The sequence below is a fragment of the Alosa sapidissima genome, chromosome 18 (genome assembly GCF_018492685.1).
Source record: "Alosa sapidissima isolate fAloSap1 chromosome 18, fAloSap1.pri, whole genome shotgun sequence".
In the NCBI taxonomy this organism is placed as follows: Eukaryota; Metazoa; Chordata; class Actinopteri; order Clupeiformes; family Clupeidae; genus Alosa; species Alosa sapidissima.
In genome coordinates this window covers 7,165,344-7,189,239 of record NC_055974.1, presented here as the reverse complement: position 1 = coordinate 7,189,239, position 23,896 = coordinate 7,165,344, and the positions used below count along the sequence as shown (strand labels likewise).

The 23,896-nt window shown below is 49.0% G+C and overlaps 1 protein-coding gene across 1 annotated transcript in view; it reads left to right on the top strand.

Moving 5' to 3' along the window:
• Positions 1 to 613: 613 nt before the first annotated feature.
• The window catches only part of LOC121690206 (tetratricopeptide repeat protein 28-like), a 54,311-nt gene continuing 31,028 nt past the window's right edge, over positions 614 to 23,896 (top strand). The window contains exons 1-4 of the mRNA XM_042070633.1: positions 614 to 652; positions 5,046 to 5,553; positions 21,800 to 22,596; positions 23,235 to 23,782. Coding sequence (XP_041926567.1) covers positions 614 to 652; positions 5,046 to 5,553; positions 21,800 to 22,596; positions 23,235 to 23,782 — 1,892 coding nt within the window. The remainder of the gene's footprint in view (positions 653 to 5,045; positions 5,554 to 21,799; positions 22,597 to 23,234; positions 23,783 to 23,896) is intronic.

The window sequence follows — 23,896 nt, the reverse complement described above, 5'->3', positions numbered from 1 at the left end:
TTGCATCTTCCTTCTGGATTTATGACTCCATCTCCATCTCCATCCCCTACTTGGTTGTGTCTGTCGCCGTTGTAGGGCGCTTCAGATAATCTTAGCCAGGCGTTTTTGATGAGACATGATGAGATGCGTGCGATGCTATGTGGTGTTTTATCACCGCCGAGTTGAAAGGAGAACAGCACTCTCCCGAGGCTTCAAGTGACGACAACAATATTGGTGAGCCTTCAGCTGAGTATTTTGTCAGGTTGAATGATGCAATCTGTGAGCTGCACAACGAATTTCAGTCTGCTTATGATTAGGTAAGAGCTAACGCATTTATCACAGCTGCTCCTTCCAAAATAAGAACAAATGTTCAGGGTAGTATGAACACTAGACGACAGAGGACGTGCTCAGAAAGCTTACTCGCGCCATAAAAATCGGCCTTAACTAGGTTTTGCAGTGTAGCTCAGGGAAGGAAAAACTGATTACTTGGCAAAAAAGTGCCTCGACAGCTATCTCGCTTTCCAGAGAGAGCATTCACTGTGTAATGGACTGTCCCACTGCTAGCAATGCAAGCAACATTTCAATGAGAGGGCTCCTCTGTACCCCTGCCACATGTGCTTTGGGTATGGGAACCATGGCTAATGGGATCGCGTCCCTGGTCCTGCAGTTGATGGTGCCTGCGTATGCATTAGCGTTAGCATGTGAGAGAACATGTGATTGTGTCCAGGCACCCCTGCGCTATCTCAGAGGAGGATCAGGGCATGAGGACCTCCGTCTGGGAACAGCGTGTTGTCTAGACTGGTACTATATGCTCATCAAAGCAGTGCACCACTTGATCACATGCAGATGGATGTACAAGCATAAACAGGCCCAAGGTTGGCAGTGTATACATATATAAAATGTATGCAGTGTCATTAATCGAGCAGTTTAAGGCTAATCAGTAGACAATTCTTTGAGGAAATCTGTCTTAACTTGTGGATTCTATTATACTTAGATAGTGCTATTGTACGTTGTGGTCTGTAATGTAATTGAATCTACTACTTGTTAATATAACGAGCATGGCTCTTGACCTATAGCAGCCACTTATCTCTGCTTTGTATTATCTGTGAGTGAAGAAGACCTTTCACTGACATTATTTGGAATCACACAATTAAATACAGACCATGTCCTTAAAGAAAACAAAGATCATCAAGGTGATGATCTTCTCTGAAAATACCTCTAACACGTGAGTAAATGTCAGAGTTGGCTGTCAGGTCACAGACTGCTGTTTGACGTTGGTGACAATGCCCAGAGCTCAGCATGGCCAGGGTGGAGCCTCACCAACACTCTCCCCTGATAAGTTCATGTTGTCACCTGAGGAAGGCGGGGGGGGGGGGGGGGGGTTGTGAGTTAGCGCCTCTGCAATCTCTACACGATGACTCCACACTCTATCAACACCTCATCTGCGCCTTAACCACCAGCCCCCTCCTCTGTTTCCCAAGCCAACAGTTTCTCGACCACAGAAATATTTGTGGTATGTTTATGAAGCACATGTTTTCCCACTGAAACCAATTACTTTTTTGCTTTGGACTCGGAATAAGGCATCGGTGAGTTATAGTGGCGGAGTCGAGCCGGACCATCTTCCCACAGGTGTCGTCAGCGAAATAAAACACACTCAGGGCGTCTGACGAAGCTAAATCACCGGCGCGCCATCTTCTGAAACCAATCCCGCGGAACAAAACTAGGCCTTAATTGTTCCACATTAGCTCGTAAACACAGGCATAAGGTGGTGTCACAGCGCCTGAGCACGCACTGGAGATGTCATAGATTGGGCTGATACCCTGCCAAGCGACCCCCAGGGAGTTACTCCATAATGCAGAGCAATCATCCTCCACCAAATTACCTCCTCTAAAGCAAAGGAAAATAAAACAGGGGAGCTATGCATCCTTTGGCACAGGGCCAAACACTGGCCCCTGGAGAATGGAGAACACCCATCATGCCCTGGTATCCCCAAACCCCCCCCCCCCCCCCGGAGACTGCAGTCCAGTTCACCTCTCAGTGCTAACCCAAAGCGGGGGGAAAAAAAGTCTGTTTGCTGATAAGAGTCAGTGGTTTATCAACAGTTTATAAAGGCCGACGGTTGGATTAATCAAATCATCCGGAGTCTGCTTGGCCTCTGTAAACACAATCAGACGGCGGCCCACAGATGTAATGAGGTCGGATAGTGGGAGAATGGAGGCGCGTGATAAGAGCCCGAGCACGGAATAGAATCAAACCAATAATAAATAAATCCCATACTGAGAAAAAGAATTTGCCTGGAAATATTTAAAGGTCCTCTCTGTTCACACATTCCCAGGCAGACAGGAGTGAGGTGGCGATGACGACTAGGGGGTGAAACAGCGAGTCACAAGATAAACTGTGAACATGAGAGCACATTTTTTATCTCCTCGGCTGTTAATTAGATAGTTAATTGACTGAAAATAGCAATAAGCACACTTATAAATAAATAACGGCGCACATAGATAGAGTATTCAGTCAAAGCTCCCTTCTGTTTTCAAGCCATGGTGTATGGTTAGAGGGTTGTGGAGAAGCTTCAAAAGGCTCGTGCAATTGAACAGTCCTAGATGCGGTATCACAGAACATGAAACAGCAACAATTGTGACGGAGAGGTAATGGCCTGCTCGGGTCTGCATAATGTCTTGCAAAGTCTCTGCAGTGGAGGAAACTTCTGGAAGTTCTTATTTAAGTCAGTAATTGGTTCCAGGCATTTAGTAACTCTGTGGTGGAAGGGAAGAAAGAGTGTGTTTGCAGAGCAGAGATAGAGAGGAGAGACTCTTGTGATAAATACTAATCTAAGTGCATTTCCAAGGCCTTCAAAATGGCCTTAATCTCAAGGGGTTAGCGAGAATCTGTCTGCATTTTCGGGGAAAAGGTCTCCTTTGGTAAAACACTGGTTGTTTCGGGATTTATTTTGCATAGTTGGAGTTAATGTCGGTATGCTTCTAACGTTCTTCGTAGAGTGAATACAATTCTTTATACTTTTACACGGAAAAGTCTGTTTTTTAAGTAAGCATGTTGCAGTGACAGAGTTAAGCATTTAGAAATACCTCCATGGATTTACCGTCCTGAAACACATGGAATTAGAGGGTAATAATAGCAGCTCATAATTTGTAACAGACCACAGCTGGTAATTCATCAGTTATGTGTGACTGCAGCCAGATCTCGCATTTTTTTACTCCCATACCAACTCCGAGTAACCCTTTCGAGGGCGCAACTTTTCCGAAGCGGACAGATTTCCGCTTCTGATTCCCGTGAACTCGTGCTCTCTAAAATACGCCCCCTCAAGCCACGAGTAGACACCCCCTTGATGGAGATGTTATATTAGCTGGCTCGCGCCAATTAATACAACATCTGTCCACACAAAGACAGCTGCTCCAAACCCTAAGCTGTTTACTGCCAATGTAAACACTTAATAAGCCTGCAGCATGCGTCACCCTGGGACCCAGGGTCGGCCTATGAGCTCCATGTCGAGCAAGGTTTTGCGGCCGTGGATATCATCTCTCAGCTGAATTAGGTCAGAGATGACAGACTTTAGTTTAATCTATGTTAAAATTATATTTCCTGTGAAAAGGTCAATGAAAAACAGTGTATTTAGAGCATACTGTATTTTGCTTGAAATGGTTTGATGTGTTGCCATCATACCTGAGTAAATGGGCAAAGATTGCTGGAACCTTCTTTTGTATGGAAAGGTATTATCAGAGACGGTTGATATTAAGGATCTTTGGTATTATATTTATTGCATTGCATTTATTGATGCTTATTAAAAGAATATCACACTGCCTTCTATGGTAGTGTTTTTTTCATGTTTCATGCCCTGCACCTTTCTTACAATTTCCTCAGTGACAGTGATAACAGCACCCTTTTCACATTACTGTGGTTATTTGAAGAATTTTAATGGACCTAGAAGCAATTTTGTACCCCTACCACTGGTGCTGTGGTCTTTCATTAGGCCATGTTATCCTCTAGAAATACACATGTGACAGATTCCACAAAAACTACCAGAACATATTTAAACCTTGGTTGTAGGACAAAATTATTATTCTTAATATTTATTCATGCCTCACACAGAGGCCCATTCATGAACTTTAATGGTCTTCCTTGTATATGTTTGGAGGAACTAGTTCATGGGGCGCTCTTATCAACACAAACCCTAGGAGGTATGTTATGTAGTGTATAAATGTAATAGCGCTTTACAGCCAGTGCAGTGTTTATTCTTGAAGACGAATTTTGGTCATGTTACTGTTTTCCTGTTTTACACGGACCTCAGTATTGTAAACAGAGATACTGCGACGTACCTTTTCGCTTAGTACGACATTCGCTATGGAAGACAAACTCTTTTTTATGAACTCGTGATACCCTTTGTCTGTGAGCGATATTCACAGATCGTGCAAATCAGTGAGTCAGCAGGTCTCTGTGTCGTGCAGTGTGACACTGAATCTCCTCCCCACTGTTTCTGTAAGAAACCCTTCTCCTTGCTTTCCTCTCTCTATCCCTCCATCCCTCCCTCTCTCACCCCCTCATTAATGATGCCTTTGTTCCCCTCACTCTGGAGTGTGCCATAAGACAGATTGCAGTGGGCAAACTGTGGGCTTTGAAACAAGCTCTCTACTGGGCTAATCTGCATCGGAGTTTACCCCCCACCGTCTCCCAGAGAGAAGGCAAAGTCTCGCTGTTTGTTATTGGGTCCCTTGGCAGCTTTAGCCCCCAAAGAGATTGCTGGAGTTGGTGTGTGTGTGTGTGTGTGTGTGTGTGTGTTTGTGTGTGTGCTCTGTTTTGCACTTTTGTTTGTTTGTTTCGTTTTTTGAAGTAGGATGTAAGCGCAAGGAAAGTGTCTCAATTCAATTTATGATTTGGAAGAGAAGGAACCTCTTGTGTTGCTGAGAAAATAGAAAATAGGGATCTTGAGAAGGAAGCGTTGATTTTGATTTTTTTTTTTATTCAGTCTGAAAGAACTGCTTTGAAAATGGTGCTTTGAAATGACCCTGACTGCCCTCTCTGCGTGTGTCTCTGTTTTGCTTTGGTCACAGGCCGCCTCCCTCGCGCTGTGCAGCCTGGGCCATGTGTACACATCCATAGGGGACTACCCCAATGCTCTGGCCAGCCACAAACAGTGTGTCCTGCTCGCCAAGCAATCAAAGGACCAGCTGTCCGAGGCCCGCGAGCTGGGCAACATGGGCGCCGTCTACATCGCCATGGGCGACTTCGAGAACGCCGTGCAGTGCCACGAGCAGCACCTGGGCATCGCCAAGACGCTGGAGAACAAGCGCGAGGAGTCGCGCGCCTACAGCAACCTGGGCAGCGCCTACCACTACCACCGCAACTTCGACAAGGCCATGTCCTACCACACGCACGTGCTGGAGCTGGCCAAGGAGCTGGAGGAGAAGGCCATCGAGATGCGGGCGTACGCCGGCCTGGGCCACGCCGCCCGCTGCATGCAGGACCTGGAGAGGGCTAAGCAGTACCACCAGCAGCAGCTGGTCATCGCCGAGGAGCTGAAGGACCGCGCCGCAGAGGGCCGAGCCTCCTCAAACCTCGGTAAGGCCTGGAGTGGAAATGGCATGAGATCGGATACTTTGTTTTGTAGTGTAGAAATGTGCGCACATCTATAAAAATTCGACAGGTGCTGGATACTAGCAAGAACGTTGAAAAAAGAGAAAATATATCCGCACATTGCCTTGAAAATCTTTATACCTGACAAAGACCTGAGTGGTCAAAACGTTGTAACCTGCCATTAAACTGGGAGCATAGAAGGCAGTGTGTGGATATTCTTTCTCTGTTTAGGATACTTTATTTTGGCACACAACAATGATGGTGGTAATTGAACACAGAAGATAACTCAATGCATGTGTCAATGCCAATGAATCAGTGAATGAACTGCAGCAACAGTCAATCAATTTCAGTAAATCATTGTATACATTTCCATCAGGACCGTACAGTCTTGTGTCAAGGTAGGAAAGACAAGATGAGTGTGATAGGTCTCTTTTGTGTGACATATAAAATCCCCCTTATGTAGTTTAGATGTTATTAGCAAAGCAGCTTACAGCACTTGAAGGGTATGCATTGTGTTAGTGGGTTTACTCCCCTGGAGTTAATCATATGATTGTCATATGGTGTTAAGCTCCTTGATCTACTATTTGAGTTTTAGCTGTATGCGACCAAGTTACAGATGAAGGAAAAAAATCACATTGAGTTCTGTACTGCAATTTGTCAAGTCAAATCTTTGGGCCATGCTTTCTTTGGGGCTGTCGCGGCCTGCTGGTTAGGGCTTCGGGCTTGGAACCGAAAGGTTGCAGGTTCGATCCCCGACCAGTGGGAACGGCTGGGAACCTAACCCCTCACTGCTCCCCGAGTGCCACTGTAGCAAGGCAGCTCACTGCTCCGGGTTAGTGTGTGCTTCACCTCACTGTGTGTTCACTATTTCACGGATTGGATAAATGCAGAGACCAAATTTCTTGTATACGCAAGTGTTATTGGCTAGAAACCTGATTTACATTTACATTTACGTTTTGTGTCAGTATTCAGTGTCCATTTCTGTCCATTCTACATGAGAAAATGAAACTAGATAGCAGGCACTAATAAGGATTGAAACTTGTATAACTCACAGCTGTGTTGGCTCTACTGATCACTGAGGCTGTGTTATTTTTTGTGGACCATAATTTCAATCATTATACTAAATTAGAAGGAGGCAAGGTTAACGACAGATTTCTCGTGGAAGCTATTCGGCTCCCCTCTCATAGGGACGTTATCTGGTCCATTATAAAAAGCCTCACATTCATGTTTCCATGCACCTGCCTGAAACCCTGCTTGAAAAGTGTGGTCGTAACGAGCACACCTGCAACTGGGTTTCTGGCCATGTCTCTGGAAGCTTCCGGAGCAAAGTCTTCGGTCGTCAAGTCCCTCATCGGCAGTTCCTTCCTGGCTGATAAACATTACAGATATGGCTTCTGCTCCTCATCCACCTCCTCATCAACGGTGGAAACATCTGCTTGTTAACGATGCACCACCCCCCTCTCCCCTCCTCTCTCTCTCTCTCTCTCTCTCTCTCTCTCTCTCTCTCTCTCTCTCTCTCTCTCTCTCTTTCTCTCTCTCACTCCTGGAGAGCGCTGTTTGTCCCCAGATGTAAATGTTTTGAGTGTGTTTGCCAGAGCGTCAGGGGAATTTGGAAGGTCATTGGAAGGTAGCCGGTGTTCACATCCATCCACTGATCCAGGGCCCCGCTGGGAAACGGGGAAAGCCACAGGAAAAAAGAGGGGAAGGACAACACGCACTCCTCTGGGCCGCAGACGAATTAGCATCCACCTGGCGCCGGTGTGCTGCTCAGTCCAAATGGCATGTTGACACGACAAAAGACGTCCGCGGCTATCAGAAAGCCGCTAAGCTTTAGGCCTCCCCCGCCACACGAGCCGCACTTCCGTCTCAGGCATCCTTCAGAGTCGGAGGAGTCGGCAGCAGGCTCTTGGAGAGAGATTACCCCTTTAAGAAAAGCCCACCTCAGAAATTAGACGGGCAGAAGCTGGAGGTTCCATCCCCGCTGTCGTTTATCTGCCCCAGGTTCCTCCCGTGCCGCTCTTGAACTGATTCGGTATTAATAATTCATGGGCCCGTGGAGCTCCATACAACTCGGCCCCTGTGTGTATGTCCATATTATTCTCAGCTCGGCTCTCTCTTGCTCCTGTTGCCCAGGGATCATAATAACTCACCTAGGCTTGTATATCACCAGTATAAATAATGCATCACACTCTCTCTCTCTCTCTCTCTCTCTCTCTCTCTCTCTCTCTCTCTCTCTCTCTGCCGGCTTCTCTCACCCCTGTGCCTCTGCAAAGAGATTGCCATAGTCCCCCTCTGAACCGAGGTGCCATTACCATAACTTAGCTAGGCCTCCTAGCGCAAGAGGCTGCACACGAAACAGGGTCGGGCCTATAGATCCATAGCCGGCTGGCAGGAACACTAGGATGGCACTTGCAACCTCATTAAGCCAGTATTACCCCACTGATCGTTTCGTACAAACACACGCAGACACACACACACGCAGACACACGCAGACACACACACACACGCAGACACACACACACACACACACACACACACACGCAGACACACACATACAGTACACACAAACACATAAACCCACTCACATGCACACCACCATCTATTGCTATGTATTCATTCATTGCATACATACAGCTAAACATAATGCACTCACTCAAAGTGCACTTTTGCAAATGCATGCACTGAACAGTAGACACACACATGCAGACCACACAAGCATGCAGCGTCTACCGGTAACAAAATGTTCTGTTATTATTCTCATAAACAGGAAGGTACTTCCATTGTTACTCAGACCACGTGTCTCGTTGACACATAAATTCAGTTAAATTCAATGGTATGTTTTCACCAGTGACTGCTGATCCTGTTTTTGGTGTTTTTTGTGTTTCTCCATTGTAACAAAATGCATTATTTCTAGAAAAATCCATTCTCCTCATTCCTTAAAATGACATTAGCCACATAAAGACTGTGTGTCTAATAAATCTGTTTGCACTTTTGTATCAATACAGAACAATCAGGCGTGATTAAATGTCACATCAAATGGAATGTATCACTTTTTTTTTTGGTGAAGCAAGGCATTAAGTCCTCTCTCTCAAGAAAATAGCAACAGTCTCTTAGTGCTGGTGCACAACATTGGCCTTCGAGACATTATTTCAGCTCAGTCCTCCTTGAGTAGCTGAAATGCAATTGTGCCGAGCATCAAAGCGACACAGGGAGAAGCTGCAAAAAACACACGCCTCGGTTCCTTCATTGCGTTTACCTTTATCTGATGCCATCGCGCTTACACAAATGAAATCTATTTCTTATTACCGGGGTGAGAAACAGCCATTAGCATCTGTCTCAGCTAGAACCCTAATGGAGGCTGGGGAGCCGTAATGGCCTTTTAAAGATGAATCGCACTCTGATCCTAATGCGCTGATGAGAGCAAGCACGGCCGAGGGGTCCCTGTCAAAGCATCAATTACACCTCACCCCTGCGGCCTTTTTTAATACCTACCAGCCTCTCTTGGCGCCGGACTCACTCATAAATATGTAAGGTGCGGGGGAATATGACGGCTGGTGACCGTAAACTAGAGATGACAGCCGATGTGTCTGGGTCTCTGGAGTCTGGGTGGCGGACACTCCCGTGTAACGGTTGGCAGCAGAGTACGAGGCTGTGCGGTGAGTATGCGTCACTCCCCAATGCCTTAAAGCTGCACTCAGACAACAGGCGATTCGCCCGTCTCCAAACGCCTGATAAGTTGAGATTAGTTTAACTTTGCCATGTAAGGTTTTGAGTGGCCAACTGTTATTTGTTTTTGTGTAATGGCTACAATGGCTACAAGTCACTGGATTTCATAAACATTTCATAGGCTTTTGTCACTAGATCATTGCTAGTGCTTTCCATCCTTTCTAGAGCTAGAAGCTAACACCTGTGGGTTTCAGCCTCATTGCTAGCATGCCTGCCTCGTAGGGAGCGAGCTCGACTCCGGTGTAGGACTTGTGTTGTCCACACACACACACGCTCACGACTTTTCATTATCTGTGGCGGTTGCGCTGAGGCATACAGGCTAAGACATATTAGCGTGTGCTAACAGCCTGCGCCTTTACAGAGGGGCTGGAGGATAATGAATGGAGCCTCATTAGCCCTTGCACGCTGGACACCGCCCTTTTCGCCCCGAGGCGTGCAGCAAGGCATCATGGGGTGGGGAAGTGTGGGTGGCGGCAGATTTGGCAGTGACCTTGTGCCTGTCTCCGCCTATTTCACCTGGTGTATAATGATCCTGTTTCGGTTTCTCCTTCTTACACACTCTCTCTCTCTCTCTCTCTTCCTTTCTCTCTCACACACACTCTCTTTCCCTCCTCCTTTCTCTCTCTCTCTCTCCCTCTGACTCCTTCTCCCGATCCGTCCCACCCCTAGTGATTGTAATCTGGGGCTGTCAGACTCCTGGTAATTGAAAGTGACTTGATGAATGGCTTAATTACCTTTAATAGCTGATCTGCATAGAGCTGAATAATGACGCTGGTAGGGAGAGGAGAGGAGGCTTGACTCGGCCCCCTTGGTTAATTAAGGCCCTGTTGTTGTTGCCTCCGCTGCCTTGTAGGGCCTTTCAGATGTGGTTTTGATGAACAGGGTGGGAGTTTGTGTATGTGTGTGTTCGTGTGTGTCAGTGTGTGTGCTATACAAAATTAAAGGCAGAATCTGAAACAAGATGGTTGAGAGCAAATGGGGGAGAGAAAAAAAAAAAAAAAACAAGAAAAAAAAAAACAGAACCTGTGGAAAATGCCGGAGCAAGAGTGAGATGCTGAGCTTTTGTCTTCTCTCTTTAGGAGGCCTTTTTGTTTTTGACTGGATGTGCTCGGAGCGCTGCTTTAATGATGCGCGCTGTGCGAGAGGTGCTTGCTCTCTCACTCGCTCGCCCGCTCGCTCGCCTCGTCTGGATTGACAGCCCAGCTCCAGCTCTGGTGCCATGCGGCGCTGCCTCTCCCTGGCCATAATACACCTCTAATACAGCACCACTTCACTGCCCGGAGGTGCCGCTGGAAAAAAAGACTGACCCATAAAGGATATTAAAATATTGCATTCTGAGCACCTATTTATTATTCATTAGTGTTCGAGCGGACATCCCTAGTCAGCAATATTTAATATCTCTGTTCAGGCTGAAGCTGAGGCACTCTGTTTACCGTATAGCATTTCTCCGCGATTCATGAAAGCCAATTCAAATTGTACTTTTCTTCTCCTCTGCCAGCACTATCATCACTACCCCCTGTTCACTTCAAAGAGGGCTTTAATAAGTTTGTTACAGTAGGAAGCTCTGTTGTGCCTTTTTTTGTTTCTGGGTTTCTTGGTTCCTCTGCCTCCCTCCCTCCCCCCTTTCTTTCTTTCTTTCTTTCTTTCTTCCCTTCTTTCTCTCATTCTTTCCCTCTCTGGCACACACATACATTAGCACACATGCATTTACTCAGGCATTCTGCAATCTTCTCCTCTCTCCGTGCTCCCCCTCTTCCTCTATTGTTTTGTTATTTTAAGAAAAGAAAGCAGCCGAAGTAGCCAGCGAACATGGCTGGAGGTAACACTTACCCAGTCACATGGCCAAGAAAAGGCATCTCTGCAGACAATTGACACACAACAACAGCAGTACCAGTAACAAAACAAAGCAAAAACGCAACAAAAACACCATCCTTAAAGGTAAACACAGAGCCCTCCTCCATTTTAATGTAGATCATAGGCAGTGATAATCTATGTAGGCTTGCAATCGCTGCAGGTCAATTTTGCGTCCTGGTAGAAACTGGTAGAAACACACACATTCACACTCACATGCACACAAAGACACACACATACACACACACACACACTACTCTCCCACACACACATACCGTGTACACACCCAAACTTGTCCATACACACACCCTCTGTTTCACCTCCGTTTGGAAGAAAATCCTTTTTGTGGGAGCCGGCAGGAGTGCAGCAGTGTCATGGAGAATGGCAGCGTTGTGGAGAGGGCAGGGGGCTGGATTACACAGGCCAGTGGCACAGCACACCACAGCAAGGCAACGCCGCACAGTCTGCCACAAATGTGTGTGTCCAATGCCTGTGTGTGTGTGTGTGTGTGTGTGTGTGTGTGTGCGCGCGCACGTGTTTGGGAGGGGGGGGGAGTTTTCTGAGAGTGTGTGACCTCAAATTTGCGGAGGCATTCAACCAGCCCTTGGGGGTGTCAAAACAGTCTGAAACCTTCTCCACTGGAGAGGAGAAGAAAGACAGAGAGGAGATGATGAGGGAACGACGGGCATGGAGGAGGAGAGAGAGAGAGAGAGAGGGAAAGAGAGAGAGAGAGAGAGAGAGAGAGAGAGAGGAAACAGGAGAGTAAAAGGGGAGAAAATGCACGTTTTATCTGCTTGGAGTAACATCCCAGGCTTATTTTCCATGGTCATTAGGCCAGTTTATGCTGCAGGGACCGAGCTAATGACACAGAAGGCACACTGAAGCGGAGCTGGGGGAAAAGAGGGAGGGTGGCGGAGAGAGAGAAGAGAGTGAGTGAGAGAGGGAGAGAGAGGGGGGGGGGAATAAGAGGATGGAGAAATGAGAGCTTTTGCTTTTTCTTGTGTTTGAAAAAGAATGAGATGAGAATGAGAGAGTGAGAGATGAAGAGTCTGCTGCTGTTGCACACAGTGAATGAGAGTGTGTCTCAGATAAAAAGAGAAAGGGAAAGAGAGAGAGAGAACAGAGGATGAAAGGGTACACATCAGATTCTGTTGCACTGGAGAGAGAAAAAAAAAGAGAGAGAGTTCAGAGGCAGCTTGCCAGACAGCTGTTTCCTGTGTTAGTGGATATGTTTTTTTGGAGGCGAGGGCCACTCATACATTTACTATTAACATCCCATGTTGTAGCCGTGAGACTCTATATACATTGTGTGTATTTCTCACGGGCATTTTTCACGGGCAGCCTGCAATGGCAAAAGTGTCACCGTGAAAAATGTGTGACGCTAACGTGCGATAGGCTAGTGCCTATGCCATGCCGCTAGCACAGCACTAGCATCCTCATCACGTGCTAGCCGCATGCTAGGTTATATTCGCTGCTGCTGACAGCGTGTCTGCTCTGCCTCACATATGTAATTATACATGGTTCAAATCTAGGAGCCCAGACATATTTGCACGCTAAAGTACTAAATTGCATCAATTTGTCACTCATTCAAATTGAGGAGAGAGAGAGAGAGAGAAAGAGAGAGAGAGAGAGAATGAAAACCTTGACCGATTGGCTCAGTGCCGCCAAGCATTTTGTAGCCCTTGTGGAAAATAATGCTGAATGTGGGGACCGGGGAGCACACTGCACTTGGCTGAGTACTTTGAATGACCTTCAAGAGCTGCCCGACGCAGTGTCCAGCCAGGCTGCGTAATGTAAGGGGGAGCCGATGTGAATAATGACTAATGGAGCTGGCCCTTCTATTGGAGCCCTTCTAGCTTCGGCCTGCATGGACTCTGATTTATGGGCGTGCGCAGCAAGGTCTGCTTAGCATTTCCCACCCTGACCAGGGGTCTCGTATGAACGCTTCATTTTTCATTAAGGCGTCGCGTCCCCTGCCCCTGCCCCGTCTCTGCGTCCCCTGCCCCGTCTCTGTGTCCAGGGCATGGCGGAGTAAGTTTGCGCTTTCTGCCGCCGTGAGCACAAATAGGAGGCCACTTCTCCCCCCCCCCCCTCTCTTTCTCTCTCTCTCTCCCCTCTCTCTCTCTCTCTGTCTCTCTCTCTCTGCTGCTGTTGTCGGTTCGCTCGCGGTGCTGCTGTTCTAAAGATGGGCTATTGTGCATGGAGTCTCTCAAAGCTGCACCTCAAAGGAGGCCCCTTTTGAACGGAGCCTCGGGATGCAGGACGCTGCCAAGCACAACTGGATTCCCAGAGCTTTGCATGATGTCTTTTGGAACTCATGTGCCTGCTGCGTGTGTTTGTGCGTATGTGTGTACATCTGTGCACACGTGTGGGTGTGTGTGCACGAGACCATCCACTGATTTTCTGATTCATTCATCTTGCAAGTGACTTGAAGTGACTACTTGACAGTTATCAGAGGCCATGCATGTGTGATTGTTGCCTCTTAACCCATTGTAGCACAACATCACAGCCCACACAATAGAGCGAGCAAGAACAGCTGTAACGATTGGTAACATTTCAATAAAATACACACGCTCGGTTCCATTCTCTCCAAATCAATGGTCTGATCCAGTAAGCCTGCTTTGCCACATTGAACAGAGAGTGCCAGTGGGAATGAAGCATTTACAAAGCTCTTTCCAAATGGCTCATTGATAACAGCAGCACAAATGAGATAGATAATAGACAAAAAAAAATCTATATCTAAATGGAGTGGGGCAAGTCAATGTGCGTATAGGTTAGAGCACATACATTAAACTCGCATACTATCTCTGTTGGGCGCCATCAGTTCCCTCCAACACTGTCTATTAGCTGGCAAGAAAGCCCTTCAGGCAAGAACACTCTCAGGTGCTGTACCTCAGCCAGCATTAATATTGGCACTCTCTCCCCCTCTCTCTCGCTCCCCACTCTATCTCTCTCAGAGAGCAGGTTAACTCCTGTAAAATGGCTAGTAAACGCTGGCTGGTGGACTCCTCCAAGAGATAGCAGCTAGTCTCGTCTCGTCTCGTCTCGTCTCCAGAGCTCTTCACACGGAGCGACACACAGGACTGGAAGACCAGCCGTTTCTCATTGCGCTTTTTTCTTTTTTTTTTTTTTTGGCTGCTCCGCCACACACTGATAAAATGACTTGATGTGCATCCAGCTGGCGGGCGAGCTACCTGTTTGAGGATCACAATGAGCGATATGTTACCGCTCACCATTTGTCATCGCATTTCAGATGCTGCTCCAAACTCATACGGGTTAAGTAAGTCATTATCTTTGACTGAAGGTCACATACTTACACTACGCAGTACTTCGACACTAATATTTAGCTACTCACTAAAATGTCTAATGGTCAAAGTGAATGATATACTATACCTTTTAGCTACACGCCATATGCTTTCCCATTTAATTAGAATGCTGGAAAAGGTATGGTCTTTGCTGATGTGAGAGATATAATGTCGCACTAGCGCTGGAGCAGAATGTCATTATGCTGCCTTTGACACGGGGCCGCCCGGTCAGTGCAAGAGTCTGGAGGATGGTTATCAGTGAGCAGACGCTGAAGAGGAAGCCGGCTGGACCGAGGGCCGTGGGCAGCTCGTGTGTGTCTGCTTGTGTTGGCAGACCTCCCTGCTTTTTTATTCGTTCTACTCGCTCATCCTTCCATCCATCCCTCCCTCCCTCCCTCCCTCCCTCTCGCTCTTGCTCACTCGCTCGTTCCTTTTTATCTCCTGCTTTTCCTGTCGGACTCGGCCTGTCTGGCAGACTGCGGGAGGTGTCTGTGTTTTTTCTTTTTCTTTTTTCTTTTCTGTGTGTGTGTGTGTGTGTGTGTGTGTGTGTAAGAGGAGAAGAAAGAGAGAGACAAAGAAAGCCGATGTTGGTGTTAGAGTAGCCCTTCTGGTTCCTGATGTAGTATACTAACACAACTACACTAATTTGGGTATGACATTTCTGTGTAAGGAAATGTGTGAATTTTCCATAATGCATATGTATGTGCATAGATGTCATTTTCACAGTTCATATATTTTAAATCAAATCATAGTGTGAATTAATATGTAACCCAAGCTGTATGTATTCTGTTTTTACTTGGGGAAGGGACTTGGAGACTAGGAGATCTTGTGCACTCTTTTTGTGCACTTCACGCTCCCTTGCAGAAGGAAGTTGTTTCCAAAACACTCGGGTCCAGCTCCTGCCCTCCCTGACACACACACACACACACACAAACACACACACACACACACACACACATGCACAGAGCCAGTGTTTAGAGGCCGCCAACCGCCGAGGGTGGACTTTTTGAAAGCAGTTCCACAACGAAGCCCACAGCAGCCCCACAGCTCTGGAATGGCAGCTCGGGACTTCTCCTTTAAAACGCAGCCAATCTGACATTCCTCCCTCGCCTTGCGCTGCTATTTATGGACGTGGCTCTGTGAAAATGTGTCACATTAGCTTTGTATTTTAAGAGCCTGAGCCCAGGGCGGGGGTAGTGTGGCGTGTGTGTGTGTGTGTGTGTGTGTGTGTGTGTGTGTGGAGAGGGTAGTTTGAGGGCTTTGATATGGTCCTCACTCCAGCAGAGGAGCGTGAAGCTGTGGGGGTCAGGGGGAGAGCAGGGGGGGGGGGGGGGGGGGGGGGGGTGAAAGAGGGTGTTCCATTTCCACTGGCATCCACCCGGGACAGCGGCACCGCGTTCGCTTCCTGGACGTCTCTCCCCAGAGCGCTTCCGCTCACAGAAGGGAACAGTCCAGCCCAGGGCTGCCTGACAGCCTGGGCGAGGCACGGCGGGCCTCTGACGGGACTGCAGATCGACATGCGCCGGGAACGTTTGTCGTCGTTACCGAAACAATCTTTTGGACATAGACAAGATGTAAGAGACAGAGGAGATGGCAGACAGCAGGCTCACTAGTCACTGGGGTATAAATTGTAAATATTGCCCCTTAGTATAGTGAGTGGTATGCTGAGTTTGGATTGGTTTAGCAGATGCTGTATAGCACATCTGTCTGGAGGCATGTGGTGTACTCAAAGGCCTTGTACATTTAATGGGCATAGGCCCAGGCTCTACACATGTATAGAGGCAGATTTACAGTATACCAAGAGAGCAAGTAACTACTATATAAGATGTATTTATTTGTCCTTCTTTCGGAGTTAAGAGGTACTAGAAATACTGTAGTGTCGCCTTCGAATACTGGACTTACTGAAATATTGATCTTTGGATTTCCCTCACCAGATGGGACTCCAGGTGTGCTCAAAGTATAGAATTGAATTCCATTCTTTTTTTTTTCTGAGCCTAGGTGTATGGATTCAAGGATTCGAGGATATGCAGAACATACACAGGTAGTATAGCTCTAGGTGATTATCACAGAGATGGAATAGAATAGGGAGAAATCGTCAGTAAACTGGAGCCTGTGCCCGATTGCATGGAAAATGCCAAAATTCACTTCTCGGCAGATTTGCTTTAGTCTTTCTGTTGGCACTGAAATTAATCCCGGCATGGAAAAGCGTGTCCCCGGCAGCCCACGATCAAGGACAGCAGACAATGCGTCTCTCTGCTCCGTCCTTCACACTGGGCGAGATCGCGTCGGGGAAAAATGTGTCAGCGTTCCCGATCCGGCCCCGCACGCGCCCGCTCGTGTGTGTGTGTCACCCACCCGGCGAACTCCCCTCGCTTCGTTCGCTTCGAACTCGAATCGTCAGAGGATGCAGCGGCGGCAGCGATGGCCTACTTCGGGAGCGGAAGCGTTAACAAAACGTGGGGATTTGAGGCAGGGTGGAGGAAGAGAGGGGGCTGAAGAGTGAGGTGGGTGCCTGGGTAGGCACTGGTATCACCCCGGCACACTCGCCCAAGCCCTTTTGTCTGTGAAATCCTCTTAGCGTTGGGCGGGGTGAGGTGCGGTGGGGTGCTAACTAACCCCCCGATTTTTTATTTATTTATTTATTTATTTTGGCACATGCCAGCGGCCAAAGACGAGCGAGATGTGCTGATTGGCCCGAATCGCAACTTTTTGGCCGCCAGTCCCCTCCCTCTCTACCCATCACCACCACCACCCCCATTATGGCTGCCGCCTCTTCCTCTGTCACACCCAGGGACACTGGGTAATGCAAAGTGACAACGGCGCACAGTGTCTTATCTGGCGGCTGTAAATGTCGGAAAGTGGTGGTCGGGTGGGGGTGCAGTGTGAGTGGAATGCGGGGGGGGGGGGGTAGGGGGGGCGAGAAATTTGATGGAAAACCTATTACAGAGGGATATTACTGCGGGACAGAGCGTTTTGTCTCTCGCTGAGCCTCGCTCTCTTCGCTCGGTCTGCCGTGGCGTTTTTGTCTTGATTCCTCTCCCGCCTGGCGCTCGGTAAGCGAGACTCTGTGGTGCACACAGACGGAAACAGGCGGTAATGCCTCGAAGTGTCACCGAATACACACAGGATATGAATGTTCCCCAGTCTGGCTGATGGGAGGATTAGAAACTTCCGGAACACCGTGGGGTGTCACCGCCGCCACCTCCTCACGGCCACACTTTACAGTTGAAGCAGCTTGGTCTGAACTGTGACTTCTTCAGTGTCGTCTCCAGGACATACAATGCAGAGGGGTTGTTATGTTCAGAACAGACAAGGCCACTGTTATATCTTATGGCTTGACGCTTCATGGCAAAGTCTCCAGATCAGCTATGATGTCCTTGGTGCAGCTCTCTTGGATCAAAGGTCCATTCTGTTGCACTGCTTTGAGTGACTCCAAAGCTACTGTATCCTTTACAGCGCAGTGACACACACACACACACACACACACACACACACCAAACAGCCCCACGCTGAAAACAAGCTTTTGCAGTGGGATGCTTATCTAATCGCAGTAGGGCAGTGGTTTTGGAGGGCCCTGGTGCTCGCGTGTCCTCTCAGCCTGGTCTGCTGGTCCCAAGGGGAGCCCTCTCATCCCTGCCACGGTCGATTGGGAGATGGGTAATCCCCTAATGCTCTCTGTGAGCCTCTCCTCTCCTCTCCTCTCCTCTCCTCTCCTCTCTTCCCCTTCTCTCTGTGCATCGCCCCCCATCCCCTGCTCCTTGTCCTCCAACGCACAGCAGCAAGCAGGCCTTGGGACAAATATAGGTCAGAGTCTCCATTGCAGAATGCACTGCCTCTTTATTTTTTATTCATTTAGCTGATGCTTTTATACAAAGCGACTTACAAATGAGCAGCAGCATTCACGCTCCAATGTAATAGGAAACTTTAGAGCTACAGTAAGTGCTACCTTTACACACAGTGCAAGTATGTGATGTGGTAGGAACGTTTCTTGGTGTTTTATGCCCCCAACGTTGTCTTCAAGGCAGCACTGCCTGGAAGGCACAAGGGTTAGGCATGGGTTAAGGTTAGGGTTGGGGTTGGGGTTAGGTTTAGGATTAGGTGCCTTTAAGTCAGCGGTGGCAGTGCTGCCTGGAAGACGACGTTAGGGGCATAGAACACCATCGAGCGGTAGGAACGCAATGGATCAGTTCAGTTTGAATGCCAATGTCTTCATCTTCGAATACTAGGTGTGCCAAATACAGATGACTCATTCATGTGTCATTACACAGGGTGTGATTACATAGTGTAGAGAAAAGTTATTTAACTTAGACAATAATGACTAACTGCATAACAACATTAGAGCATCACACCAAATTAGGGGTTTGCTCATCTTCAGACAAGGACTGATGCTAAATGAGGCATTCCCATTTGACACAAAGATGTCGAAAGAGGCTCTTTTCCAGGTCGATTATCTTAGTCAGTGATGTGTAAAAGACTTGGAGTTGTCATTAGCTTTGCAGAAATAAAAGCCCATTAGTGATCACAGTGTCTGAAATGTTATCCCAAACTACATCACATAATTGAAAGTTGCTAAATAGCTGAGTCTAAGCCACCTTCTTGCGCCTGATTAAGTTCCAGCGATTTACCCAACCTGAGTGAAATCCCTTTTTAAACTGCCAGTAAACCTCTACCTAGCTCCTTGCATGCAGGTTGTATGTTGATATTTTAACCCCCGACATCAATCTGGCACGATCCGGCCCCAGAGGAGAGGATTCGCGGCTTAGCCGCAGCTCGAGTGCACTCAGCCCAGGAGAGAAGTGTATATCGGCGCTCCTTATGTCTCCTAAAGCCTCCGTCTGCTCCCCCTTCCCCACCTCCTCTCAGCGTAGCGCAATCAAACACCTCATCAGCGCGGAAATGCCAGAACACGTCCCTGGTAGTTATCACGTCATTGATACGCCGGGTCCCAGAGCGGCTGTGTGTGTGTGTGTGTGTGTGTGTGTGTTCTCTAAGCATCACGCTCTCCCTGCACGCGAGCCGTCGGAGGTGCAACTTTATCCCCCTTCCACCTGCTGGGGTGACGTCCCCTTCTTAGGGAGACAGCTGCTCCGTCCGGCTGTTAACGCGAACTCTTAACCGCCGAGCGACGGTGCGCTTGCTGTCTGCGCGCTTGTTGTCTGTGCTGTTTTTAGCTAGCGCTAGCGCTAACGCTAACGGAGTCAGTGGCACGCGGTTGCCGCGGGGATGGCGGCGAGTTCTCCCAGCCTGTCGCCCAACTCCAGACCACCCCCTGCAGAAGCATGACTAATCGACCGCAGGCCGCTGGCGATTGACATGCACCAGAAGGGGACTGCTGGGTCACCTTCTTGCAGCCCACCTGCCACCTTTCAGCAGTTGGAGAGACATATGGCACGACCATAGGGTGGTGGTGGTGGTCGTGGCGGCACAGCTTCTGTGCTTGCCAGTCACTTAGGCTGCCCTCCCTCTATAAACAGGGGGACTTCAAAAAGATCGGGGCAGCTCCCCGAGTCCCAAGTCCCCAGTGTGAGATCCCACACAACATGACTGGGTTCGAGAAGAAGAAGAAGAAGAAGAAGAAGAAGAAGAAGAAGAAAGACAAGTGCTTTGAGCTTGTGTGTGTTTGAGGTTTTGTGTGCGCGCCTCGTTGTGTGTGTTTGAGGTTTTGCGTGCGCGCCTCGCGTGTGTGCTTCTTTTTTTTTTTGCCGTTTGAAGTCGTGTTTGTTTCACGCACTCCTCCCTGCCGCTTTCATCTTCCTCAGCCCCTGCGATGTGCGTCCTTCGCTGCGCTCAGCTGAGATCAGTAAACATGCCGTTTGCCACAGTGGTGGCGGGCGCATCCCCTCTCCCATTGGCCTCCCCGCTGAGTCCCAACCCAGGGCCCCTCAGTAAGCCCCAATCGCTCCTCTCCTCCTCTCCTCTCCTCTCCTCCTCGGCTCCTCCAACCCTCCCCTCTCATGCCTCCTCCCTGAGGGCCTGTGAGCTCCCGCCTGGAGCCTCACCTGGGAGATGAGGCACTAAATGGATCATCTGTGTTCGCTGAAAGCCGCCGCTCCAAACCCGTCTCACTCTTGTTCTCGCTCGCTCGCTCGTAATCGCTCAGCCCGCGGCGCCCCCCCTCTTCCCTCTATCCGCCGTGCTCCAGGCATCCTTTTCTCTCTTTCTCTATTTCCATCTCTCTCTCTCTCTCTCTCTCTCTGTCTGTCTTCTCTCTCATTCCATCACCATCTCTCTCATTCAGTCTCTCTCATTCTCTTCCTCTCTCTTACTCAATTCCCATCTCCCTCTTTAGCTTCTCTCTCTCTCTCTCTCTCTCTCTCTCTCTCTCTTTTCATTTCCATCTCTCATTCCTCTCCTTCTCTGTGAGTCTCTCTTCCCCCCTCCGTCCCTCCCTGGGACCATGCAGCTTGCTTTGATATTATGGCTGTAATTATTATTTTATGGAGAGCCAAGCGACAGCAGAGTGGGAGCAGGGGACTCGTGGCTGGGGTTAGCCTCTCTGGGGAGCCTAGTGCAGATAGATCATTTTTCGGGAGGGGTGGGGTGGGGGGATTGGGTTGGGTATGGAAGGGAGACAACGACAACGCTGATGCATTTTTATGGTCGGCAATAACATTTGGTTCCCAAGCTGTTAAATAATGTAGACCTTTCTTTCTCATTTGTGTTTTTAGGGCTGTTTGCTCTGCTTCTAATGGCAACAGCTGTTTTGTGTGCTCTGTGCAGGGATTGGTCTTATGATGTTAGCACGCGATTATTATGTTATGGTGTTTAATCTGCCAATTAATCTTCTTTTCGAGTGTTTTTGCATGTGCGTGTGTGTTTGTTTTACATAAGGTGATTGTGCCGTCATGTTCTGCGGTTATTAAAATGAATCTGTGTGATGTGTTTAATGGCATACATGTCGAAATGCACTCTTGAGAGAGAGTCAGAATGATTTTTAATTAATGCTTTTTATGTGCCATCCTTTGGGTTGGGCCTCTGTGTTCTTTGTCCATGCCAGCTGGAGATGGAAAAAAAACTAATTAAAAACTCCAAATCAAATCATGTCATCAAGGTTTTACACAAGGCTTTGAGTGTGTTTTAAATGCAAATCACCAGTCTGTTTTGTCTGATAAATCGGTGAGAAGTAGGAGATCCAAAACTTTGCGCTTGTTTGTGATTGTCCTGACATGTAGCCAAGCTGTTAATGGTGCTCTCCTCTCTTCTCCTCTTCTCTTCTCTCCTCTCCTCTCCTCTCCTCTCCTCTCCTCTCCTCTCCTCTCCTCTCCTCTGCTCTGCTCTGCTCTGCTCTGCTCTCCTCCACTCTCCTCTCCTCTCCTCTGCTCTGCTGTGCCGATGGGCTTTGGCTGCAGGTATCATCCACCAGATGAAGGGGGAGTACGAGACGGCGCTGAAGCTCCACAAGACTCACCTGTCCATCGCACAGGAGCTCAGCGACTACGCCGCCCAGGGCCGCTCCTACGGCAACATGGGCAACGCCTACAACGCCCTGGGCTCGTTCGACCAGGCCGTGCGCTACCACCGTCAGGAGCTCCAGATCTCCATGGAGGTGAACGACCGGGCCTCGCAGGCCTCCACGCACGGCAACCTGGCCGTGGCCTACCAGGCGCTGGGCGCCCACGACCGGGCACTGCAGCACTACCAGAACCACCTCAACATCGCCCGCGAGCTCCGCGACGTCCAGAGCGAGGCGCGGGCGCTGGGCAACCTGGGCAACTTCCACTGCTCGCGCGGCGAGTTCGCCCAGGCCGTGCCCTACTACGAGCAGTACCTGCGCCTCTCGCCCGACCTCCAGGACATGGAGAGCGAGGGCAAGGTGTGCCACAACCTGGGCTACGCCCACTACTGCCTGGGGAGCTTCCGCGATGCGGTCAAGTACTACGAACAAGACCTGGCGCTGGCCAAGGACCTCCACGACAAGCTGAGCCAGGCCAAGGCCTACTGCAACCTGGGCCTGGCATTCAAGGCGCTCGGCGACTTCGCCAAGGCCGAGGAATGCCAGAAGTACCTGCTCTCGCTGGCCCAGTCGCTGGACAACGCGCAGGCGCGCTTCCGCGCCCTGGGTAACCTCGGAGACATCGCCATCTGTAAGAAAGACATGGCGGCCGCCGTGCAGTTTTACGAGCAACAGCTGTCACTCGCCCTCCAGGTACGTACCAAGGGGCCGTGGGAGGCATTATAAAGGAATAATGAGAGCCCTGTTGCCCTGTTTAAACGTCAGGACAAGCGCGTTAATGGGTCTGTTGTCTGTCCTTGAAATGATCAGTCTCCACATAGAGTAAGTGAAAGCACTTTTTTATTGTCAGCAGCCATCCTCAACATTCAGACATTTCGAAAAACAGGTTAATGCTGCTCTTTAAAATTAAAAGCTTTAGAGAGCCATTAGTTATCTCATCGGTAATCAATATTTTATAGTTATCAGATAATATATTACTTTTATAGTCCTCCTTCAGATATTACAGATGGTTTGTTTTTAAAACTGTTGTTACTGAACAATTACTGAACATCCCCTTAACCAAAGCCAACCTAACCAGAGTGTCAACAGAACCTTGTTTATAATCTGTAGATTAGGGCAATATCTTGTTTATAATCTGCTGAGTATAGTAACAGCTTGTTTATAATCTGTAGATTATAGTAATACCTTGTTTATAATCTGTAGATTAGAGTAATATCTTGTTTGTAATCAGTAGATACTCCTTAGGAGACCATTCAAGTAACGTGTGACTGATATTTGTGTATCTTTCTCTTCTCTCTCTCTCTCTCTCTCTCTCTCCCTCCCTCTCTCAGGTGAAGGAGCGGCGTATGGAGGCGTCGGCCTACGCCGCCCTGGGCTCTGCCTACCGGCTGGCGCAGAAGTACGAGGAGGCGCTGGGCTACCACGCCAAGGAGCTGGAGGTGTGCCAGGCCCTGGGCGACGCCCCGGCCGAGTGCAAGGCCCACGGGCGCCTGGCGGCCGTCTACATGGCGCTGGGTCAGTACGCCGCCGCCTACCAGCGCTACGAGCAGCAGCTGGAGCTCAGCCAGCGGCTACGCGACCCCGGCGCCGAGGCGCAGGTCTACGGCAACATGGGCATCACCAAGATGAACGTGGGCGCCATGGAGGAGGCCATCGGCTACCTAGAGCAGCAGCTGGCCACGCTGCAGCAGCTGAGCGGCGGCGCCGAGGTCATGCTGGACCGCGGCCGCGCCTTCGGGAACCTGGGCGACTGCTACGAGGTGCTGGGCGACTACGAGGAGGCGGTCAAGTACTACGAGCGCTACCTGGCAGTGGCCCAGAGCCTGGGCCGAACGCAGGACCAGGAGAAGGCCTACCGGGGCCTAGGGAATGGACACAGGTGAGGTGGGGGGGGACGCACAGGTCACTTACACACAGCAAAGCACACACACTGGACTCAGATGGACACACACACACACACACACACACACACACACACACACACACACACACA